Raw genomic sequence first — 20,292 nt, 5'->3', positions numbered from 1 at the left:
GCCAGCCGAAAAGCCATCGTATAAGTAGGCGGCCCCCGGAGCGAGCGGGCAGTGCCGGTGTCGGAGGGAAACATGCCACAGTGCGCTACGGGATCGCTGTCGCGGGACGGCCCGCGGGGACAGGTACGGGTCGGGGTCTCTCTCTTGTAACCCCGACGGCGGCTCGGGAGCGGGCAGCGAGGGCATTTCGCAGCCGGAGGGGACGGGGATGGGGCTCCGCTGCCCCGGCTCCGGCTCCGAGCGTGGGGCGATCCCGGCTCCACGTGGAGATGGCGGTAGCGCCGCTGTCATGTGACCGTGAAGCCACACCCCCCCGCTCCATCTCGGGTCACGTGTGGAGGGTGGGGTGGTCACGTGAGAGCGGACCAAGATGGTGGCGGCGCGGCGGCTGCTGCCGCGCTGGGCGGTAACGCTGCGGGCGGTGAGCGGGGCCGGGGCCGGGGGGCTCGGGACTCGGGACTCGGCTGACGTTCTCCCTCTGTCCCCAGGTCAGCGCCGCGGCGGCGGCCGGAGCCTTCCCGAAGCGTGTGAAGGTGGTGGAGGTGGGGCCGCGCGACGGGCTGCAGAACGAGAAGGTACGGGCGGGCCTGGGAGCCCTCAGCCCTTCCCGGTCCCTCTCTGAGGGGGTTTCTCTAACCAGATACCCGTGAGGTGCCGTTGTGCCCCACTGACAGGGTCGTGGGTTTGTTTTTTTTTTTTTTAAACACCGCTTTTTGATGTTGAAAGCTGGGCGGGGGGGTGGTTTGCAGTGGTGGAAAAGTTTCTTGTGGAAATAATAACTTCAGGTCTTTTTCTTTAATTTTTCTTAGAATGTTGTACCGACACCAGTGAAAATCAACTTAATCAATATGCTGTCAGAGACAGGGCTTCCGGTTGTAGAGGCCACCAGCTTTGTTTCCCCCAAATGGGTTCCTCAGGTCAGTATTCAAATGGGATTTACAATTGTATGTTATAAAAATGCCTAATAATAGATAGTAATCCAGTGAAAAGATTCTGCTGGCTCCGAAATCCTTGTTACTGTGGCTTGTAACTGGGCAAGAAGCAGCAAAGCCAAATAAAAGAGCTTGCAACATCCCAGGCATTCCCTTTGGACCTGGCAAAAGAGCAAATGTGCAGCTCAAATACAAACAGCTGGTTGTGTATGTGTTGGCGTTGGCTTGGCTGGGTGACTGAACTATGATCCTTCACAGGGCGCAATGCTGTTTGCTCTTTAGAGGCCCATTTCTCTTATTCCTAAATATTTCTGTTCCCATTATAAAAAGGAATTTTTAAAATCATTTTAGAATTTGCAGAAGTGGATGTTGTCACCCTTAGAAACCTTTCCTTGTTTACTTTGCAGATGGCTGACCATACTGAAGTCATGCGAGGAATTAATAAGTTGCCTGGTATAAGTTATCCTGTGCTGACCCCTAATCTGAAAGGATTTCAGGCAGCGGTAAGAGAGGGCAGCGTCTGAATGCTCACGGTGCCTCATGTGCAGAGTTGCCTACGAAGGAACGTTTAAATCGTGGTTAAGGGTGGGAAATGCAACTTCATTCTGGCAGGCAGCAGTCTCATCTTGTAGTTCCTTTCCAAGGGATCGTTTTGTTGGGGATAGAGAAACCTGTTGTTTGTAATAGAAAACACCTTGATACATTTTCTATTATTAAAAAAAAAAGTAATCTATTTTAATTGACAGTGATGCTTTCAGTCTTACCTGCATGTCCCACAGCTCTCCTGACTACATCCAGCAGATGTAGCTTTACTGCTGCATCTGTAACTTTACACTTCGTTTGAAGACAAACTTGCATGTGTCATCATGTTTTTGCTGTAGAATGAACTGAGAAAAGAATGGGGTTATTTGGGGAAAAATTGGGGAAAAAATATTTTTTACAAAATAAGAGGACTGTACTCATGGTTGTGCTTGTCATTTGCCTTGCAAGAGAAATCAGCTTGCTTTAATTTATGCTTTCTGTTGGCAGGTGGCAGCAGGGGCCAAAGAAGTGGCGATCTTTGGAGCAGCATCTGAGCTTTTCACTAAGAAGAACATCAACTGTTCCATAGATGAGAGTTTGGAGAGATTCAGTGAAGTGATGACCGCAGCGAGAGCAGCCAGCATTCCTGTCCGGGGGTAAGAAGTTCCTGCTGCGAACTTTGCATCGAGCAGGTTGTGTGGAGAGGTGTGACTGCCTGAGTTTATCTCTTTGGAGTCCAGGCTGTACAGTGCTGGGGAGTGGAATTTCTTTTAAACATTACCTTTTTTTGGGGGGTGTCTCTCTACCTGGACGGTAGCAAGCAGTTGTGAGCTCAGTGCATTGAGAAGCATTAATTTGGAAACACCACCACACTAACATAGTTTCAGATGCTGGCTTGTTGCAAAGCCTGTAGCACTCATGACAGTTTACACTCTTCCATTTGGATTCACCCTTTGTGTAATTATTCTGTCTTCAGCCTTACCAAATGGTCCAAAATAATACTAGCTTCTTGGCAGACATTCTGCATGGAATTGCGTAGATCCACAAACCTGGCAGTCCTGTGTACTCTCGTCTTGGCAAATTTTTCATGTCCATGGAAGAAGTAATTGTTGAGTAGTTAATTACATAAGCTTTGTCCACACGACTGAGTTTTAGAATATGAAATTAATTCTTCCATTGTATAGAGCATGCAAGATGCAGCACAAGTCCTGACTAATTTGGCTATGGTCTTGCTTCAGTTCTCTAGCTAAAAGTACGTATTTTTTTTAACCATAGATACGTGTCCTGTGTCCTTGGATGTCCCTATGAAGGGAAGATTTCTACAGCTAAAGTTGCAGAGGTGAGTTCATCATAAATATAACCAGAATTTCTGAGAGGTTTTTGCCTCCCTTTTGTGGATGTGGATTGGGCACTGGGGGCTGGAGGATGTGTCAAACCATTTAACCAAAGACAGAGGGAAGACCAGAGAAGGTTACAGCTAGCTGCCACCCCAGGGGGGAGGGAAGACTGAGTCTAGCTGCAATGGACAGGGGAATTCAGGGAGGTGTGGGGACCTGGAGATTTTTGATCTCAGAGAAGAGTCTCCTGGCTGTTGTCCCCATGGCTGTTGTGCTCCTGGGAAGCATGCACTGATTCCTCTGTATGGCGGGTCTCCAGGTCTGGGGAAGGGAATGGCAAAGCTGCCTTTTCAGTAAGCATCTTGGCTTTTGGACAGGTCTCAAAGAAGATGTACTCAATGGGATGCTACGAGATTTCCCTGGGTGACACCATTGGCATTGGGACCCCAGGGAGCATGAAGGAGATGCTGACAGCAGTCATGAAAGAGGTGCCAGTTGGGGCTCTTGCTGTTCACTGCCATGATACCTATGGGCAAGCTCTTGCCAACATCTTGGTAGCACTTCAGGTAAGGTTCTTGCTTTGAACTATAGCATCTTTCCTTGAGGTTTTTTTTTGTGCTTGCTTGTGAACCATAGATTTGAGGAGCAGGACCACAGTTTGTCCTTTAAGAGGAGTTTACTGATAGTGGTTTTGTTTGCAGATGGGTGTGAGTGTGGTTGATGCTTCCGTCGCTGGCCTTGGAGGCTGCCCCTATGCCCAAGGAGCATCAGGAAATGTTGCTACAGAGGACTTGGTGTACATGCTGAATGGCCTGGGGATCCACACGGTAAGCACAAGCAGCTTTTGCCTGGAGCAGCTGAGCCTCCCGCACAATGGCTCTGTTTGGGCTTCAGCAGGAGTTAAAAATTTGGCCCAGAGAGCCTGAGCATAGTGGGTACAGCTGGAGGATCACTCTGGGTCAGCCAGGCCATGCCTGGGGGCCTTGTCTTGCCACGCTAATCCCACCCCCACCCGCCAGGAGCATTTCCTTCTCTCCCTTTTTCAGCACTCTGCGATTTGACACTCGCTCTCAGAATCACACTAGTGAGCAGCAGGCACTGAGGGCCTCGTTAATGTACCTTTAAAGGCTCCCTCACCCCCTGCTAGTCTCTCCCAGCGATGCCAGTTGTTAGTGGGCAGCTTTATGTGGCAGAACCGGTACCAAGGCATGTCGTATCTTTTTTCCCGTGAAGGGTGTAGATCTGCAGAAGCTGATGGACACGGGCACGTTTATTTGCAATGCTCTCAACAGACGAACCAATTCCAAAGTGTCCCAGGCGTCTTGCAGACTGTGATACTGAATCGTGTTTCTCCTTGGATTAAGAAGAAAGCAAGGATCCGGCGTTGGCCGAGTTTCCCCTCTGTTCTGCTGCCTCTGATCTTCAGTGCTCCTTCCAGGCTCAGCGCTTGAGAGGAAATGCATAATCCACCAGAATCTATAAAGAAATGAAAAAACCAAGACGACTATATTCAACCTTGAAGGTGTTAGCCACTTGCCTTAGAGAAGGGAGGATGTGGGTGGGCTGAGGGAGAAGTAGCGGCTGCAACACTTGCCTTCTCGCAGAGAGCTGTGGTCTTCGGCACCAGCTCAGAACAGCATCCGATAACTTCTGCCTTGAGAGTGTGTTGCTGTAAACTCCCAGCGAAGGATAAACCACAGCTTTTCCAATTAGAGCACTTCTCCAGGTCAGGCTTGACCCTTCTTCCTTTCTCTCTCCTCGCTACAAATGTTAAGACTGAAATCGAAAGTCTCCCCTTTGTCATTCACATGTCAAGGGGCAACCTTGGACCTTCTGTCTTAGCGTCTAGGGGTTGTAATAACGGACTGTATCTGTTTTAAGATACTTTTAAATACTAGGAGTAGTAATCACATTATTTAACATTCTAAACTGTTAGAAATTTGGTTTAACTAAACCCATTAAAGAGCTTTTGCTGCTCGTTGGGTTCCAAGTGCCTCTTCTACCAGCACTCAACGTGGAAACGCTGCACCATCGTGGGCTGTGGCCGATCCCCTGAGAGCAGACAGCGTGGAACACACTGATTCTGTACACACGTGTACTCCTCACGGTAGACAGGTCCTAGGGAAGTCTCCCCCAGTCTTCTATTTAAAATAATTTATTTAATAGTTTATTTGTGAGACCAGAGACAAGTGCAGAGACCTTGTAGCTGTGTGCTGCACCTTTCTCTGACCTTCCCAGCGTGCTGCATACGGGACCGTCCCTCCGGGTGTCTTCGCATCACTTCAATAAGCTGTAACAATTAAATAAACCGTAACACTGAAATAAGCTGGAATCGGTGAATAAATCGGTGGGTTTCAGCCTGGGGCTCGGCGGCCTCCTCCCGCCGCTAGGGGGCGCTGCGCGACCGGCCGCTCACCGCCCCTCCCCGCGGGCCGTCTGGTGTGGCCACGCCCTCTCTCCCCGGCGCGCCAATGGCCGCCGTCCCTCTACACTACTCCCCGCCCCGGGGGAGGGGGCGTGGCGACGGCCCTCCGCGCATGCGCTCCCCGCGGCTTTTTTGTCCCCGCTGCCGCCCCGTAGCAGGAGCGGCGGTGACACGTTTCCATGGGAGAGCGGTGCGCGTGGCACCGCGGGGGGCGGGGAGCGCGGCCGGGCCTTAAAGGGGCCGCACCCGGCGCGGAGGCAGAGCGAGTGCGGCGGCGGGAGGCGGCCGGAGCGGCGGGTGAGCGGCCGGGGGGTACGGGCGGGGCGGGGGGCGAGCGGAGGGACATGCTGCCGTGCTCGGCTGTGCCCTCCTTCAGCAGGGAGATCCCCCACCCCGGGCCCCTGAGGTAAAATCCAGCCCCTGAGGTAACCCCGGACCCCTGAGGTAAAATCCAGCCCCTGAGGTAACCCTGAACCCCTGAGGTGAGTCCAGCCCCTGAGGTAACCCCGGACCCCTGAGGTAAAATCCAGCTTCTGAGGTAAAATCCAGCCCCTGAGGTAACCCCGGACCCCTGAGGTAAAATCCAGCCTCTGAGGTAAAATCCAGCCCCTGAGGGTAACCCCGGACCCCTGAGGTAAAATCCAGCCCCTGAGGTAACCCCGGACCCCTGAGGTGAATCCAGCCCCTGAGGTAACCCCGGACCCCTGAGGTGAATCCAGCCCCTGAGGTAACCCTGGGCCCCTGAGGTAAATCCAGCCCCTGAGGTACATTCAGCCCCTCTGGGCCCCCCCAGCCCCACAGGGACCTCCGGTCCCAGCCCCTCAGGTAAGTCCTGGAGCCGACCCCAGCCTCCCAGGCGATGCACAGCCCCTCAGAAGACTCCCGGACCCACAGGCAGCCCCGGTCCCGGCTCCTCGGGTAACTCCCGGCCCCAAGCCCAGACCCACAGGTATTCCCTGGCCCTGCAGGTAACCCTGTCCCACGTCCACACCCTGTCCCATAGGCCCCTGCCCTGTCCCGCTGCCTGCTCACCTGCCTGGCGAAAAGCAGCGTTATTTTGGCTTTTCAGCCCTTGCCTGCCTGGCTCAGGCTCTGTCTTCCCCTGGAGCTGCCCTCCCCGGCTGCCAGAGGAGCCCTGGGGCCAGCAGCAGACACAGGACAGGGCAGTTTAGGGGTTTCAGTTGGGTTTTCAGCCTGAGACGCAGCTCTGAGAGTGACTAAAGTCACCCAGGGAGGAAACTTACCCTGCGCTGCCTCCACATGCCTTGGTAATAAAGTGGATTCTCCCTTCTTCCCACTGGGCAGGAGCTGCTCTTCAGTTCCCAGGGGTGGGGGCTTTCTTGCAGGTTATTTTCCAGGTTTCCACTCTGTGTATGCCAGCAAATGTCCCTGTAATCTGCAGTGACCCAGTGCCCACCTTCCTGGGAAGCAGGGGTGGAACAGGGCCAGCACTGGGAAGGGAGGCTGGAGGAAGTGGTGGGACTGTTGTAAACAGGGGATTTCAGAGCTGGAGAAAAAAGGGGGAATAGGTAGAAAAGGGCAGAGCTGATATACCCCTGTGGAGACCACCCAAATTAATACTGTTAAATGATTCCCTGCCCTTGTGCTATGGGGTGAATTAGCCTGAGGGATTTGTGCTGTAGGATATAGGTGACACCAGGACCTTGACTGGATTTAACAGGAAGAACAAGGGTTTTTCCCCAGTATGTGACAAGTGTCAGATAAACCCTCCCCGTCTGGAAGGTGTGAACCACATCGGCAGGGTGTGCTACAACCTGCCCAGCCCATTCCTCTCCGGATGTCATGCCAAGCGCAGGGAGTGCCTAGAAGCAGTGCTGACGTGACAGTGTCCAAGTCCTGCCTGCCCCTGCCCTCCCAGGGCCCCTGGCTGCTTCACACAGCGCTCTGCACTGAAGGGCTTTCCTCCCCCAGGGAGCCATGGCAGAGAAGATCCTGGTGACCGGTGGAGCTGGCTACATTGGCAGTCACTGTGTGCTGGAGCTGGCGGAGGCTGGCTATGTCCCTGTCGTCATAGACAACTTTCACAATGCCATCCGAGGTACGGAGAGCCTTCATCCCTTCCCATGCAAGGGGCTCGACCCTTCTCAGCCTGTGCCGGGACCTCTAGCTATCCCAGCGCCTCATCTCCTTCCATCTCCCCAGGGGCAGACGCGCTCCCTGAGAGCCTCCGGCGTGTGCAGCAGATTGTGCACCAGCCCATCCTCTTCCAGGAGCTGGATATCACCAATGAGGCAGCGCTGCAGGAGCTCTTCAGTAAGGTAAGAGCAAGAGCTACAGTGCTCCAAGGTGGCCTCGTGGGCTCTGAAGGGTGACAGGGCTTTGTGCTGGGCGTGGGAGCCACGAGGGAAATGTGGACTGGGGAGGAGCTGAGCGGGGAGAACAGTGCTGAGGAAATGCTGTGACCAGTGAATGTTCCTCTGGGCCATGGAAACTGTGGGCTGGCTGAATGAAACTCCTGGGGAGACTTCTGACTGGTTTCTGCCTGGAGCTTCTATCTCCTATTGCCGCGGCACTAACGCCGAGCTCTTTCTCCCTCTGCAGCACCGTTTCTCAGCCGTGATGCACTTTGCGGGGCTGAAGGCAGTGGGGGAGTCTGTGCAGAAGCCCCTGGAGTACTACAGGGTGAACCTCACTGGGACCATCCGGCTGCTGGAGGTGAGCGGAGCTGGGAGGGCAGCGTGTGGTGCTCAGGGCCACACGGGTACTGGGTGACTGGTCCTGGGTGTGATCCTGCTCTGGGGTGGCTGTGCTGGCTGGCAGCCTGGTCCCTGTGGTGCTCCCTGTGCCTGGGCCCTGTCCCAGGGGTGTAATGGTGCCTGCATGGTGGGAGCTGCTGCCCGCGGAGGGCTGAGCTGCGCGGCTGAGCTGGAGGGTGCGGATCTTGCTGGCTCAGTGGCGGCTGGTCCCTGCTCCCCAGACCATGAAAGCCCACGGCGTGAGGAACATCGTGTTCAGCAGCTCTGCCACCGTCTACGGAGACCCCAAGTACCTGCCCCTGGATGAGAACCACCCAGTTGGAGGGTGCACCAACCCCTATGGCAAATCCAAGTACTTCATTGAGGAGATGATTCGAGACCTCTGCAAAGCGGAGAGGGTGAGGAGCTGCCCAAAAGCATGCAGGGCTGGGAACTGAGGTCTTTTCCCACTGGAGCGTGCTGGGCTGACCAGGCAGCACTGTGCAGCACTACACCCTCCCCAGGCAGCCACTTTTGTGTGTGTCCCCAGGACTGGAATGCCGTTCTCCTGCGCTATTTCAACCCCATTGGTGCCCATGAGTCAGGCATGATCGGAGAAGATCCTCAGGGGATCCCGAACAACCTCATGCCCTACGTGGCGCAGGTACCGCCCCGCTGCAGCCTTTGAGGACCCCCTGGCTCGCAGTGCCTGTGTGGGGCACAGGCTGATGGGGGTCTCACGGGCTTGTCCCTGTGTGCAGGTCGCGGTGGGGCGCCGGGAATTCCTCAGCGTGTTTGGGAACGACTACAAGACGGACGATGGAACAGGTACATCGCAGAATGGGTGGAGCAGACACCCCCCAGCCCCTGGGGCAGCCATCGCAGCTCCTCAGCCTGGCCGCACCCTGGACAGGAGGGCTTTGCACTCACCCTCTGTGTCCCCACAGGTGTCAGGGATTACATCCATGTTGTGGATTTGGCCAAGGGCCATATCGCTGCTTTGAAGAAGCTCAAGGAGAACTGCGGCTGCAAGGTACCAAGGGGGCCGTTGTCTGGGGTGCTGTCAGCCCTGCTGGGGCTGAGCCAGGGCCGGACTTTCACAGCCCTAGGGGAGCTAAAAGGGGGCCTGGCCCTTCTCCCCTTCCAGAAGAAGCTGACCTATGTCCCTTATCCTCCTCCCAGATCTACAATCTGGGTACAGGCACCGGTTATTCCGTCCTGCAGATGGTCCAGGCCATGGAGAAAGCCTCGGGGAGGGAGGTAAGGTCTGATCCAGAGCCTGCGGGGCCACCGGCACAGAGCCGGCTGCTCCCACAGGCTCTCCTTTGCCACCCCAAGCCATCACTGCCGCAGCAGCCCCTGTGCCTGTGTCTGTGGCAGCCACTGGCACCGTTCCCTCAGCTCCTGGGCCTCGGACAAGTCCCCTCCGCTGGGCCCCAGGAGCCCTCAGACCCCACGGTGCTGCTTTCCCTGCAGATCAAGTACAAGATCACGGGCCGGCGGGAGGGAGATGTGGCCTCCTGCTACGCCAACCCAGCGCTGGCCGAGCGTGAGCTGGGCTGGAAAGCTGCCTTTGGCCTGGACAAGATGTGTAAGAGCATCCCCTTCCCTGGCACGCCGTGTGCTGCCGGCTGCCCCTTTCCTGGCCCAAACCTCACCACCGTTCTCCCTGTTGCAGGTGAGGACCTGTGGCGGTGGCAGCTGCAGAATCCCACAGGCTTCAGCAAGAACTGAGCTGTGGCCCAAGGGCTCGCCTGGCTGCTGTGGGTTGCTCCGGGCCAGCTCTGCCTGCCTCCCCAGCGAGGCTGTGATCATCCTGGGTGCAGTTCCAGCTCCCTCTCCTGCCTCTTGCGTGGGGCAGGAAGGCAGGAGCATCCCCAGCCTCTCTACTCCTCATCCTCATTCCCCCAGGTCCTTTGCATCTCATAGAGCAGAAACACAAGGAAGAACAGAGCCGGGGCCCAGCTTTGGCACCCAGGGCACAAAACCTCCTTGTTGGGAATGCACAGGGGCTGGTGCCAGCCCCAGCAGGGAGAAGGTGCTTGGCTGGGCCCTGCAGCCACTCTCAGAGCTGCTCCTGGGCCTTCCCTGTGCCCTGGGAAGTGGCCACCTCCAGCACCCAAACAAGCGAGTCCTATCGAGCCCAAATTACAGATGAAACCACCCATTCCCTGCTGCACCCAGCCCCCAACCCGCCCAGCTTGGGGAGCAGGGGTGGTTCCCAGTCTTGGTGGGGGAAAGCCAGGGCACCCACTGCCCCCTGCCCTGGGCAAGGAGAGGGCTGCTGAGCTGCTGAGCACCTACCTCATGGCCTTGGGCCCCAGGAACCCCCACTCCTGCAGGGACCAGTCACATCCTGAGGCCACCATGGCTCATTTCCCCAGCCCAGCTCCCCAGGGCTTCCCCCCGACACCCCTTTTCCCCTGCCCCCCCCCAGCATGGTTTTGGGGACCAAGTCTCATCTCCTACATATTCCTGCCAAGCCGGAGGAGCTCCTGCCCATGGCTGTGCCAGCCCTGGGCATGGCCAGCCTCGCCAGGCTGCACGCAGCCCCTCTCCACCGCTGCCGTTAGATTTGGCTGGTGCCTGGTTTTGCTTCCACGTTACCTGTGGCAGCCGCTTCCATAATCACGTTGCCAAAGGCTTCCCGGGAGAAGGCTCTGCTCAGCTGTCAAATACTGGTCCTATTTATTGCTGGCAGTTCTAACGGCTTCGTTAGGCAGTGATGACGCAGTCAGCCCGGTTTGCTGTCAGTTGGATTAATAACTTATGCTACTAAATTATGAATTGAGCTTTTGATTTGTTTTTAAATAAACTTTCTTACTTTCTAAGTGGCAGCTCTGTTCTGCTTCTACTCAGCCGGAGCTGCTGCCCCTGGGGCCTCGTGCTAATCTGCTCCCCCCGAACCTCCGTTACAGAGGTGCTGACGGCGCTTCCTGCCCGGCCACGAATGACGCCAACTCGGCTCTGGGAGAGGCTTATGATTTATTTAACCTTGTTTCCGACTCTGTGGAACACACACACAAAAAAACCCCAAACATTTACAAGGAAGACAAGAGAGAAGAAGAAAAAAAAAAAAAAAAAAAGCTGTATTGAGGAATGGAGAGAAGCCATTCTCCCTCCCGGGTCCTCAGCACGGCCCCGGCCAGGCACGTGCTGCTCAGGCGGGGAGCGAGCAGGAATGCTCTGCAAAGGGGCCAGCGTGGCCACGAGTCCCAGGCCCCCGCTACGCACACGGTTCCAGTTCACAGTCAAAAAGGTCAGTCTGTCCGTCCGCCAGCCCTCAGGTAACCTCTGCAGGGAGCTGCGTTCCCGTCCCAGCCAGCCCCTCTCGCCTCCCCACCCGCCGAGCGCAGGGAGGGGAGGACACAGCAGCTTTAAAACAAAGTAGAAGAAACAGCAGGACTGAACCCCAAGCAAGGGGAAGAGCTGGGCTCCCCCCGACACCAGCAGCAGGTTTGCTGGTTTAAGACTTCCTAAAAGGGGAGGGGAGAGAGAAAAAAACCAAACCCCAACCCAAAATAACCCAAGAAACCAACCAAGGATGGGTCTGACAGATCCGACTCTCCGGAGAGCGGGTTATTGCTTTGCGCATCCCAGGCGGGGAGGGCATGGCTGGAGCAGAGCTGCTGGTATTGAGCCCCCCCTCCCTGCTTGCCCCCCCAGAGCAGCCCTCGCCCTCCGGGAGATGCCGGCCCCAGCACCACGAGCCCAGCCACGGGGCACCGAGCAGAGGGTCTGCGGGTCGAGGGGCCAGACAGGGCATCGACCCACACAGAACCAGAGCACACGGGAGGGAGCGACGGCCCTTAGGCTAGGTGGGTTTTGTGGTGTGTTTTTTTTAAAAGACATGTACAGCTCCAGCCCCGAAGGGCCCAACAGTGCTGTGGGCTCAGCCCATGGAGGAGAGGCGAGGAGAAGGGCAGCGCTGCTCAACAGCAAGTGCCCTCGGCCCTGCGGGAGGGGAGGGGGGCGGCCAGAAGCCCACCCGCGGAGGAGACATTCGGGGCCCTGTGCCCGGGGAGCTGCTCTGCTTGGTGGGGACGGGCCAGGCCCCGCGCCCCAGCCAGCCACGGCCACTGGCACGGCCAGGCCACCGCTCGAGAGAGGACAAACCTTGGCTGCAGCCGGGCGCGAGGGAGCCCGGGGAAACCTTTGATTGTACACGGAAAGGCCAACAGAGCCCACAGCCCTGGCCCTGGGAAGCACGGAGACCCCCGTGCTGCCCTGCAGGATGGGGTACAGCTGCACCCAGGTGTTAGATGCTGGTGAGATGATGGCTGGGAGCAAACCTGCTTCCTCCAGCTGCGCCAGCCTGGGCCAGGAGCCATCCCTGGGGGTCAGGGGGACCTCTCCTCGCCTCTCCTCTCCCTCCCCAAGCCAGCCCAAGTCCAAAGGGAAGGAGAAGTAGCAGCAAGAGAGACGTTAAGGACCGGGCCAGCGCCGGGCAGGCTCCATGGCAAAGCTGCTCGGACACCAGCTGTAAACGGCAGCGCTTTGGGACTCGGTGGGCGCAGAGCTAGGCCGAGGGAGGGACAGATGCCTCTGGGAGCCCTCACTGGGCTGAGGAGGAGATTGTAAAAGCAACAAGAGGAGGAGGAGGAGGAGGCGATTATCTCGAGGAGGGCAGAGCTGCCACAAGCCGATGGCTGAGGCTGCTGGAACGTGGGACGAGCCCACCGGGGAGTGTGCGTGTGTGACAGGGCGGGGGCCGGGGCCCCGAGCGAGGAGGTGCAGGAGCTGCGTGGACGCCTTTCTGCCGGCCCCGGGGAGACGGGGCAGCCTTTGGCGGTACCGGCCCAGAGCAGAGCCTCTCCCCTGGGCCTCGAGATGTTCGCAGGAGAGTCCCGGGTTCCTGAGCTCTGATTGAAAACCCGTGAGTCACCTGAGCGGAGGCCGAAAGCAGCCGCAGAAGAGGACGGGCCGAGGGCAGAGGAGGAGCACAGGCTGCTCTGGGTCACAGAGGGCTCCAGAGGGTGCCCCAGCCCTGCCCTGTGCCCGCACCGCTCCTCCCGCCGCACGGGGACACATCCCACCCCTAATACTGTTAGAAAAAAACCCAAACCCAAACGCAACAAAAAAAACCTCACCCGCACCGCGCCAGACCCACACACTGCGGTGCCTGAACAGGGAGTCGAGGGGATGGTGATCCCCACAGAAACCGCTCGGAGCAAGAGGAGAGAAAAGGCCACTCGAAGACTCGCCTTAGACAGCTCCGATCTCAGCTCCGAGAGCAGCAGGGAGAGACGGGGCACACCCAGCCGGAGAGGACGCGGTGCGAGGAGATGGGAAGAGGCGGGGGCCGGGGGTGCGGCGGGAGGTGCGGTGGGGTGCCATGGCTTCCGTTTGCAGCGGACGGGTCACGGGGGAAAGATCAGTGGGTGCGACCTTGGTGTCCTTCCCTGCCACAGTCTCGATTGGCTCCACTTAGATCCGGGGCAGCAGCTTCTCGATGAACTCCTTCACCGCCATCATCTCCTGCGGAAAGCACAGAGCCCGTCACTCCGGCGCTCCTCAAGGGCCATGCCTTGCCCCAAACGTGGGGGCACGAAGGCTGTGCAGCCTCTCCGGAGTGAATCAGGGAACAAACACACGTCCTGTGGGTTCTGGACTCGGCAATGTCCCTGCCCTGCCTGACCCACTGCGCCGGGGTCAGTCCCAAAGGCGAGACCAACCCCTGAAGGTGCCGTCCCCTCTCTCTGCCCCGAGGCACTGACCTGAGGACAGGAACTGTGCATCACACCGGGGTAGGTTTTGAACTGGACCTTGGTGGGGGTGACGACAGATTTCAGCTTTTCAGCAGTGAGGGCCCCGAAGCGGACTGGGATCATGGGGTCCATCTCCCCGTGGCACTGCAGGATGGCGATGTCCTTGTTCACGCCGTTATTCGCCGCCTGCAGCGAGGAAGGAAGCGCTCAGGGGTGCCCAGGAGACTGGATGCCAAGCGGGGAATGGGGCAGGTGCTTTATCTGCATCCCCATGCCCATCACCTGGCAGCTCCCCTCCTCAAAAGGGCTCTGGGAGAGCTGCTCACACAGCGCCTACTGCCCTGCCACCAAATGCCTCCTCCCAAGCTGCCAGCAGGATCGAGCTGCTGCCCAGCGGGTGTGAGGAAGCCTGGGGAGCAGATCGGCTCACAGATGCCCACACCAGATCGGTGGCAGAGCCCTGATCTCTGCTGTGCCCTCGCCCGCTCCGGGTCTCAGGAGCAAGGACACAGGATTAAGCCCCTGCCACGGGCACCTTGTGCGTCCTGCAGCCCCGGGCTCACTGCAGCAAACTCCGGATGAGAAAATCCACCCCCCACCAACCCTCCCTGCAGACACGCGTGGCGGCAGCAGCGCAGGGTACCTGCGGGAAGGCCTTGTGCAGCGGGAGCCAGCAGCTGAGCGCCACGATGCCAGCCAGCTGGTGCTGGCAGGTGAGAGCCGTGTACAGCGACAAGGCACCGCCCTGCAGCAGGGGAGGAAAGTCTGTTAGTGCCGGAGCGGGGGGATCCGCAGCCCTGGGATCACCCAGCATCCACCCGCCTCCTCGCCACGGACACTCCCTTTGTGGGGCGTTTTCGGAGGGCGAAGAGGGGTCCCAACCCTCAGTCTGCTCCACCTCAGCCCCCTGCAGCCCAGCTCACCTGTGAGAAGCCCCCCAGGATGATGCGGTTGGGTGGGATCCCGTTCTTCATCTCATGCTCGATAATTGCTTTAACTGGAAGACGACAGAGAAATAGGGTCAGTAGCAGGTGGAGGGGGGTTGAAGAGCATCACCCGAGGCCTGGGGGTGCACACAGGACACTCAGCACATCAGGGAGAGGCAGGTGCCAGAGGTCCCATGGACTGAACACACTTGGCTTTAGCCAGGAAGGAGGTGGGCTGGGATCACAGGAGAGGAGGAAGGAAGGAGAGGTGGAAGGAAGACATCTGCTTCTGTCCCAGTGAGGGAGAGGCACCCAGGAGCTCAGCACTTCCCCCTCCCCAAAGTCTCTTACTGTTTTCTGCAGCTTTCTTGATTCCAGCTTCATCCTCAGGTGCATCCGGAGTCAACCCCATCAGGTCAAACCTGGGAGAAGCAGCAGGGTCAGCCCCAAACCTCTGCCAGCACCCAGGGTGTGGGGAGGCAGGAGCTGGGTGTGCTCTGCCCTTCCCCTGACTCCTACAGGGCAGTGGATTTTGGCTCCAGTCCCCTTCCCCCCACTCCCCAAAATACACCCCCAAAAGGGTCCCACCCACCACTGCCACCCAAAGCACTGACCAGGAGGGCATAACCATCTTCATGTTGAGGGTCACGGGGATCCGGGGCCTGGAGAAAAAACAGTTTGGGTGTTTTAATTCAAGTGCAAGAGAAGCAAGTCCGAGCCGAGGGGAGCGGGGTGACCGGCCCTCCTGCCTGCAGCTCCAGGATGAGGCTCCCAAGGGACAGCAGCAGGTTGGTGCCACCAAACCCAGCCCGGAGGCTGCAAGGTGACCCCAGGGATCATCCGTGAGCCCCAAGCAGATCCCAGCTGAGCTGGCAGCTCCAGGGCATTGCCAAGCAGCCTGCCTGGGGAGGAGAGCACCTGGGTCCCTCTCCTGTTTGCTGCTGCCGAGCCAGGAGATGCTGACGGAGCAGCTGCCTCTGCTGCCGAGATGGGACACCGGGAAGCCGAGGCCCTGCTGCCGGGGACGCCGCTGCGGCCGAACTCTCCCCGCCCGGTGAGTGCCCCCCTGCATGGGCTGCTATCCACCCTGGGGACACACTGGGGAGCGTTTCCTTCCCTTTCTGCTGAGTGCCCTCCTGCCTGACCAGGGGAACGGGGAAGAAGCTGTGGTGCTTTTTGGCTTTCACTGCAGCCGTCGGGGAGAGGCGGAGGGCAGGAGGGGGGAAGAAAACAGACTCAGAGCAGCAGCTCCCACGCTGATCGGCTCTGTGGGAAACGACTCTGCCTGCAGGCAGAAAATGTCAGGGCTGGGGCCCTGCATGAACTGGCCACAGCAGGAGAGCAAGCCTCACTGCACAGCCCCGCGGGTAGGTCAGGGCACAGGCCACCGTCTGCCTCCCCGAACAGTCTTGGCAGCGGGCACCAGTGTCACAGCCCACCCAGGCTCCCCAAGGCCCCTTCCCGAAGCAAGGACAGCACTTACGCGTGAGGGCAAATATATTTCACATAGGGGAGGCGGATGGAGGAGAGAGCGTCAGCCCAGCTGTGCCTGGGGAGAGAGGAGAGGAGGAGTTCAAGGCTTGCCTTAGCACTTTGGAGGATGCTGGCGAAGGTGAGGGATTTCCCCCAAGGACAGGTTTCCTCCAAGGCTGCTGGCCCCCTGCCCTGACATTACTTTACCAGGTCCTGCCCACCCCGGCAGCCTGAATCCCAATGTGAATCCCCGGCACAGACCTCCTCTGCGGCAGGGCAAAGGCGGCACACAAAGCCCTGCAGCTGGAGGCAGAGGAGCTGCTAGCAGCAAGGGAGGAGGGAGAATCTCCTGTGCAGGGAGAAACCTTTTGTTACTGCTGTATCTCACGCTGTCCTCTAAGGTGGCCTTGCACATTAGAGCGATGCACTCGCGTAGACACAACCCAACTCCTCCCAGCCCTCCCAAGGACTGGAAAAACCGCAGTGCTTATCTGCTTGCCTTAAAGAAAGCAGAAAATCAAACCCGCAGGAGGCGGGGGGCTGCCAGGCTGCCGGGATCATAAATATTCAAGTGCAGACAGCTGCTGGCCGGCGATTCCCTGTGAGGGTGGCGCAGGCACAGCTATCGGACCGAGCTCAAAGCCCCAGACAAATCTCAGAGCTGCCCCTGGGGAAAGCAGCATCGGTGCTTGCAGCAAACGGCCGGGCCCGGGTCTGCTTTCAGCAAACCACGCGTCACAGCCAGAGCCAGCTCCAGGAATACTCACCCTGTGTCTCCAAGGCCATGTAAAAAAATGACCTGTTAAATTAAGCAGAAAAACAAAAGAATTAGCTGGTGCGACAGCCGGTGCCCTGGGAGAGAGGCAGGGCTGGGCTCGCAGGGAAGCGGCAAAAGGCCACTTAGTCACTAACTAGAAGAGACTCTAACAGGCAGAAACTAGCTGATGCTAATGACACAGCTTTGAGCATGACGGATGGGTGGAACAGGTACATCATCGTTATCGTGCCACAGAGCCTGCTGTCACAGCCAGGTCCGCGGGCGTCATCGGCCCCTTGGCTGCCCAGCATAGCAGAGGGCCAGGGAGCAATGGATCATCCTGCCAGGCTGCATGGCACCACACTGAGCGGAGGCCAAGCTTGCCAAGGACTCACAAAACCCATCCCTACAGGCTTTTCATCTAAGGCTAGAGCAACTCCTAAGCAATAGGGAGAAGAGGGAAGGCAGCCTGCTGAGCCTCAGGGAAGGGCAGAAGATTTTCTTTGGGGGATTTGGCTTTAAAAGCTTAAATAGCCAAATCAGATCTAACTCCCACTGACTTCCCTGCAGGTCAAGCCTAGCTGTGAGGCTATGCCCGTGCTTCCGCGCTGGACCAAGCACCAGAAACCAACAGCCCAGCCCAAAGGGCAGTTACTCTTCCCCAGTAAGACAAGACCTTGCTGGTCCTGCATCCCCTTTGATGTACCAGGATGTACATCTGAAGAGCTGAGGGATTACAGGTTCAGCTCGTGGCCCCCCTGAACCCCACGGAAGCAGCTCCTTATTTTCAAGACTGCTAAAAGGGAAGAAGCAGGTGAGGCAGGAGGGGTCCGGCCCTTACCGCGGCAGTCTCCCGCTCTGCCCCTGAGACAGTCACTGCGTCAGCGAGGAGGGGGACAGACATGTTGTTACCACACATACACCGAGAGGGACTCAGACACTGGCACCTGCGGGACAGAGGGACAAAGGTAAGGCAGGAAAATAAACCCCTCTTACCCCTTGGCAGCTATTTGCACCAGAGGGACCAGCTATTCGGAGGAAAATTAAAGAGTACATGAAGGCTTTGATGTTTAAGCCCTTGGGACAGCCCCGCTCCATCCCTGGCCCAGCAATGCCAGAGAGCCAGGAAGCAGCAAATGATTCCCACATCGCAGCACCAGATGCGTGCGAGCAGGGATGCATGCGTGGGGTGTTGGAAGTGTTAAAATTAGCTCTTTCTGTTACACCTCAAAGCCAAAGTTATTTCTGTGACTGTAACGATGTGGGCAGAGGGTGGCCGGGCGGCTCGCAGCCTCAGCGTCCCTTCGCGGCTGCCACCGGAGCCGAGGAGAAGCCTGACCCACATCTGCTCCGATGGCGAAGCAGGAAACGCCAGCCCTCCGCACGCAGCAGCACAAGCTTTACAGCACTAATAAAAGGTCCAGCCCTCTTTTATGGAGCTGTTTAGGGATAAACTGGAGCGTTCAGGCGCTGGCCTGAGACCCAGCCCTACGCTGCCTCCCAGAGCCTGCGTCCCCCCCCAACGATGGCATCCCTGTCCCTCCCTGATGGGCAGCCAGCCAGGGCCACCACCTCTGTCCCCACCACAACAGCCTCCTGCCAGCACAAAGGGCTGATTGTCACCTCCCGGATCCCGGTCACCTGCAGAACAAGCAGCTCCAGCAGACCTAACAGCCCCCGCGACACCACCTTCAGACGCGACAGTCGATGGTGTTTGTTCCCAGTCCGGTGCAAATCACTAAAACTACCGCTCCTCACGTGACAGGCCCTAACCGCCACTTACCGTCCAGGACTAATTAGATCAGAGCACGCTTACAGTGCTGCCATCATCTCCTGGGAGCAAGATCAGCCTGCCGGCTACTGCCGGGAGCAAGATCAGCCCCCGTGGTCTGCCCGACTCTTCACATCTCACAGCAAGCACCATCCCCAGAGGGTTTCGGATGGCGTGGGACCACCTGAACCCCCCAAAACTCCCAGTACCCCGGCAGACAGCCTTACCCAACAGAAACAGCCGCCTCCTCTACCAGCCCGGGCCAAGACCTGCCCGACTCGTTTCACCAACTGTTCGTCAGCTGTTTGCCCGACTCAAATAAAAACACCGGGAACAACAAGCTCCTCGGGTCTGGCGAACCTCACAGACGCACAGCCCACGTGCTCGTGTGTACTCCAGGGTCAAAACAACCAGTGAGGAAAAACAGCACCTGCCAAAAATCCTGGCGAGAAGAGCCATAAATAAAAGCATCTTCCATGACAGATGGAGATGCTGAAACGTGCTCCCTGAGCAGACACAGGCTCACGTCTTTGCCTTATTCACAGAGGCTTCAGGGAAAGGAGGGGTTTCGAGGGTCAAGGCTGCCCAAAAAAACCCACGGGTCACCCGTGGAGACACCCGAGATTTCTCTGGGGTGTTTCTGCCCCACTCCCGGGGTATCTACAGGAGGGTCCAGGGCTCCCGCCACAAGAACAGCTTGAGCAGAGGCAGCCGTGAGGCCAAAACATAACACGGGAAGGATAAAGCCCCTGAAAGGGGTCTGTGCCTGAAAAAAAAAGCACGCACACACACAAAAAACACGAACTTTTGAGAGATCTGTGTCCGATTCCAGCTGTTTCCGTAGCAGCCCCAGAGCTATCGCACCCCTCGCCCACGAGAGCGATGCCAGTGGGAAACCCACGGCCGGGACCCGGCGTTACGCGTCGTCAGGAGAGGAGCAAGTCGCTAATTGTTGTTTTATTAACGTGGCCCGGCCTTTCCCGCTCCCGCAGGCCCAAAACCAGCCGGTGGCGAACCGGCACGGAACCGGTGCAGAGAGAGAAAGGCAACAGGAGGCTGGAGAAATCCCGCCTGCCCCGGTTGGAAGGAGAAACCCAATTTTTCATGGAAACGGGTTTTTTTTTTGGGGGGGGGGGGGGGTCCTAAAGGCTGAGCAGGGCGGGGGGGGCTGGAGGGTTCGTACCGACCCCCGGGAGGCCCGTGGGCGTGGGAGGAGGTGGGTTTGGGGCGGGAAGGCGGTTCCACGCTAGGTGGAGCGGCCCGGTTACCGGCAGCGCGCTGCCCCCGCCGCCCCGAGTAGGAGGCCGCAGGGCGCCGGGACCCGCCCTCGGCCACCGGGGGGAAGGGGGGGGGGGCAAAGCCCCGGATCTCCGGCCTCTCTGACGGGGCCCGCCGCTGCACCAGCCGGTGATCTACCGTCCCGCTCGCCCCCCCCCCACCCCGTTCCGTTAAACACCCCGGCAACACCGCGGGGAAGGGCCCCCCCCCCCCCTCAACCCCATCCCAGCCCTCACGGAGCGGGCCCCCCCCCCTCCCTCCCCTCCCGGTGGTACGTCCCGCCCCGCACCTCTCCCGCGGAGCCCGGCGCGCGCTCTCCTCCCGGTTCCCCCGACGCGCTCCCACCGGAACTTCCGGCCGCCGGGTGGCGGTCGGGGAGTTCAGCGCGGCGGAAGTGACGCATTACCCATCCCTCAGGGGGCGGCCATTTTCGTAGAGGATTCCGCTCAGGGCAGAGGCGAACGCGG

The 20,292-nt window shown here is 58.4% G+C and overlaps 3 protein-coding genes across 5 annotated transcripts; 2 read left to right on the top strand and 1 right to left on the bottom strand.

Annotated features, from left to right (window-relative positions):
- The first annotated feature begins 42 nt into the window (after positions 1-42).
- On the top strand, positions 43-5,116 carry HMGCL (3-hydroxy-3-methylglutaryl-CoA lyase). 2 transcript variants are annotated; one of them, XM_052811372.1, is made up of 9 exons: positions 43-123; positions 489-575; positions 810-917; positions 1,340-1,435; positions 1,962-2,110; positions 2,730-2,793; positions 3,169-3,357; positions 3,493-3,618; positions 4,025-5,116. In XM_052811372.1, exons 1-9 carry the CDS (start codon positions 73-75, stop codon positions 4,124-4,126), a joined length of 972 nt encoding a protein of 323 aa, XP_052667332.1. In that variant the 5' UTR covers positions 43-72; the 3' UTR covers positions 4,127-5,116. The 2 variants fall into 2 exon arrangements, with proteins under 2 accessions (XP_052667332.1, XP_052667331.1); XM_052811371.1 differs by lacking the exon at positions 43-123 and adding an exon at positions 330-421.
- Positions 5,117-5,384: 268 nt separating this feature from the next.
- On the top strand, positions 5,385-10,306 carry GALE (UDP-galactose-4-epimerase). Its single transcript, XM_052811282.1, has 11 exons — positions 5,385-5,513; positions 7,149-7,275; positions 7,380-7,495; positions 7,779-7,892; positions 8,155-8,331; positions 8,463-8,576; positions 8,674-8,740; positions 8,860-8,945; positions 9,095-9,172; positions 9,389-9,503; positions 9,591-10,306. Exons 2-11 carry the CDS (start codon positions 7,155-7,157, stop codon positions 9,644-9,646), a joined length of 1,044 nt encoding a protein of 347 aa, XP_052667242.1. The 5' UTR covers positions 5,385-5,513; positions 7,149-7,154; the 3' UTR covers positions 9,647-10,306.
- A 574-nt stretch (positions 10,307-10,880) lies between these two features.
- LYPLA2 (lysophospholipase 2) lies at positions 10,881-20,186 on the bottom strand. Of its 2 annotated transcripts, XM_052811284.1 has the most exons (11): positions 20,115-20,183; positions 18,775-18,989; positions 17,618-17,723; positions 16,787-16,818; positions 16,030-16,095; positions 15,161-15,208; positions 14,898-14,968; positions 14,544-14,617; positions 14,264-14,365; positions 13,630-13,806; positions 10,881-13,390 (listed from the first exon to the last, which is right to left on the bottom strand). In XM_052811284.1, exons 3-11 carry the CDS (start codon positions 17,693-17,695, stop codon positions 13,340-13,342), a joined length of 699 nt encoding a protein of 232 aa, XP_052667244.1. In that variant the 5' UTR covers positions 17,696-17,723; positions 18,775-18,989; positions 20,115-20,183; the 3' UTR covers positions 10,881-13,339. The 2 variants fall into 2 exon arrangements, with proteins under 2 accessions (XP_052667244.1, XP_052667243.1); XM_052811283.1 differs by lacking the exon at positions 18,775-18,989 and having other exon boundaries at positions 20,115-20,186.
- Between the last annotated feature and the right edge of the window lie 106 nt (positions 20,187-20,292).

The sequence above is a fragment of the Harpia harpyja genome, chromosome 16, assembly GCF_026419915.1.
Source record: "Harpia harpyja isolate bHarHar1 chromosome 16, bHarHar1 primary haplotype, whole genome shotgun sequence".
Taxonomy (NCBI): Eukaryota; Metazoa; Chordata; class Aves; order Accipitriformes; family Accipitridae; genus Harpia; species Harpia harpyja.
This window is presented reverse-complemented; position numbering and strand designations above follow the sequence as displayed.

Bases quoted from the DNA above. Each gene is read 5' to 3' on its own strand.
- LYPLA2 (XM_052811283.1), bottom strand. From the start codon at position 17,695: ATGTGTGGTAACAACATGTCTGTCCCCCTCCTCGCTGACGCAGTGACT. The intron at 14,969-15,160 runs GTCAGTGCTTTG...TGCTTCTCCCAG, and splicing joins AAGATGGTTATGCCCTCCTG to GTTTGACCTGATGGGGTTGA. The intron at 13,391-13,629 runs GTCAGTGCCTCG...TGCTTTCCGCAG, and splicing joins TGCACAGTTCCTGTCCTCAG to GAGATGATGGCGGTGAAGGA.
- HMGCL (XM_052811372.1), top strand. From the start codon at position 73: ATGCCACAGTGCGCTACGGGATCGCTGTCGCGGGACGGCCCGCGGGGA. The intron at 918-1,339 runs GTCAGTATTCAA...TTTACTTTGCAG, and splicing joins CCCCCAAATGGGTTCCTCAG to ATGGCTGACCATACTGAAGT. The intron at 2,794-3,168 runs GTGAGTTCATCA...GCTTTTGGACAG, and splicing joins CTACAGCTAAAGTTGCAGAG to GTCTCAAAGAAGATGTACTC.
- GALE (XM_052811282.1), top strand. From the start codon at position 7,155: ATGGCAGAGAAGATCCTGGTGACCGGTGGAGCTGGCTACATTGGCAGT. The intron at 7,496-7,778 runs GTAAGAGCAAGA...CTCCCTCTGCAG, and splicing joins TGCAGGAGCTCTTCAGTAAG to CACCGTTTCTCAGCCGTGAT. The intron at 9,173-9,388 runs GTAAGGTCTGAT...CTTTCCCTGCAG, and splicing joins AGAAAGCCTCGGGGAGGGAG to ATCAAGTACAAGATCACGGG.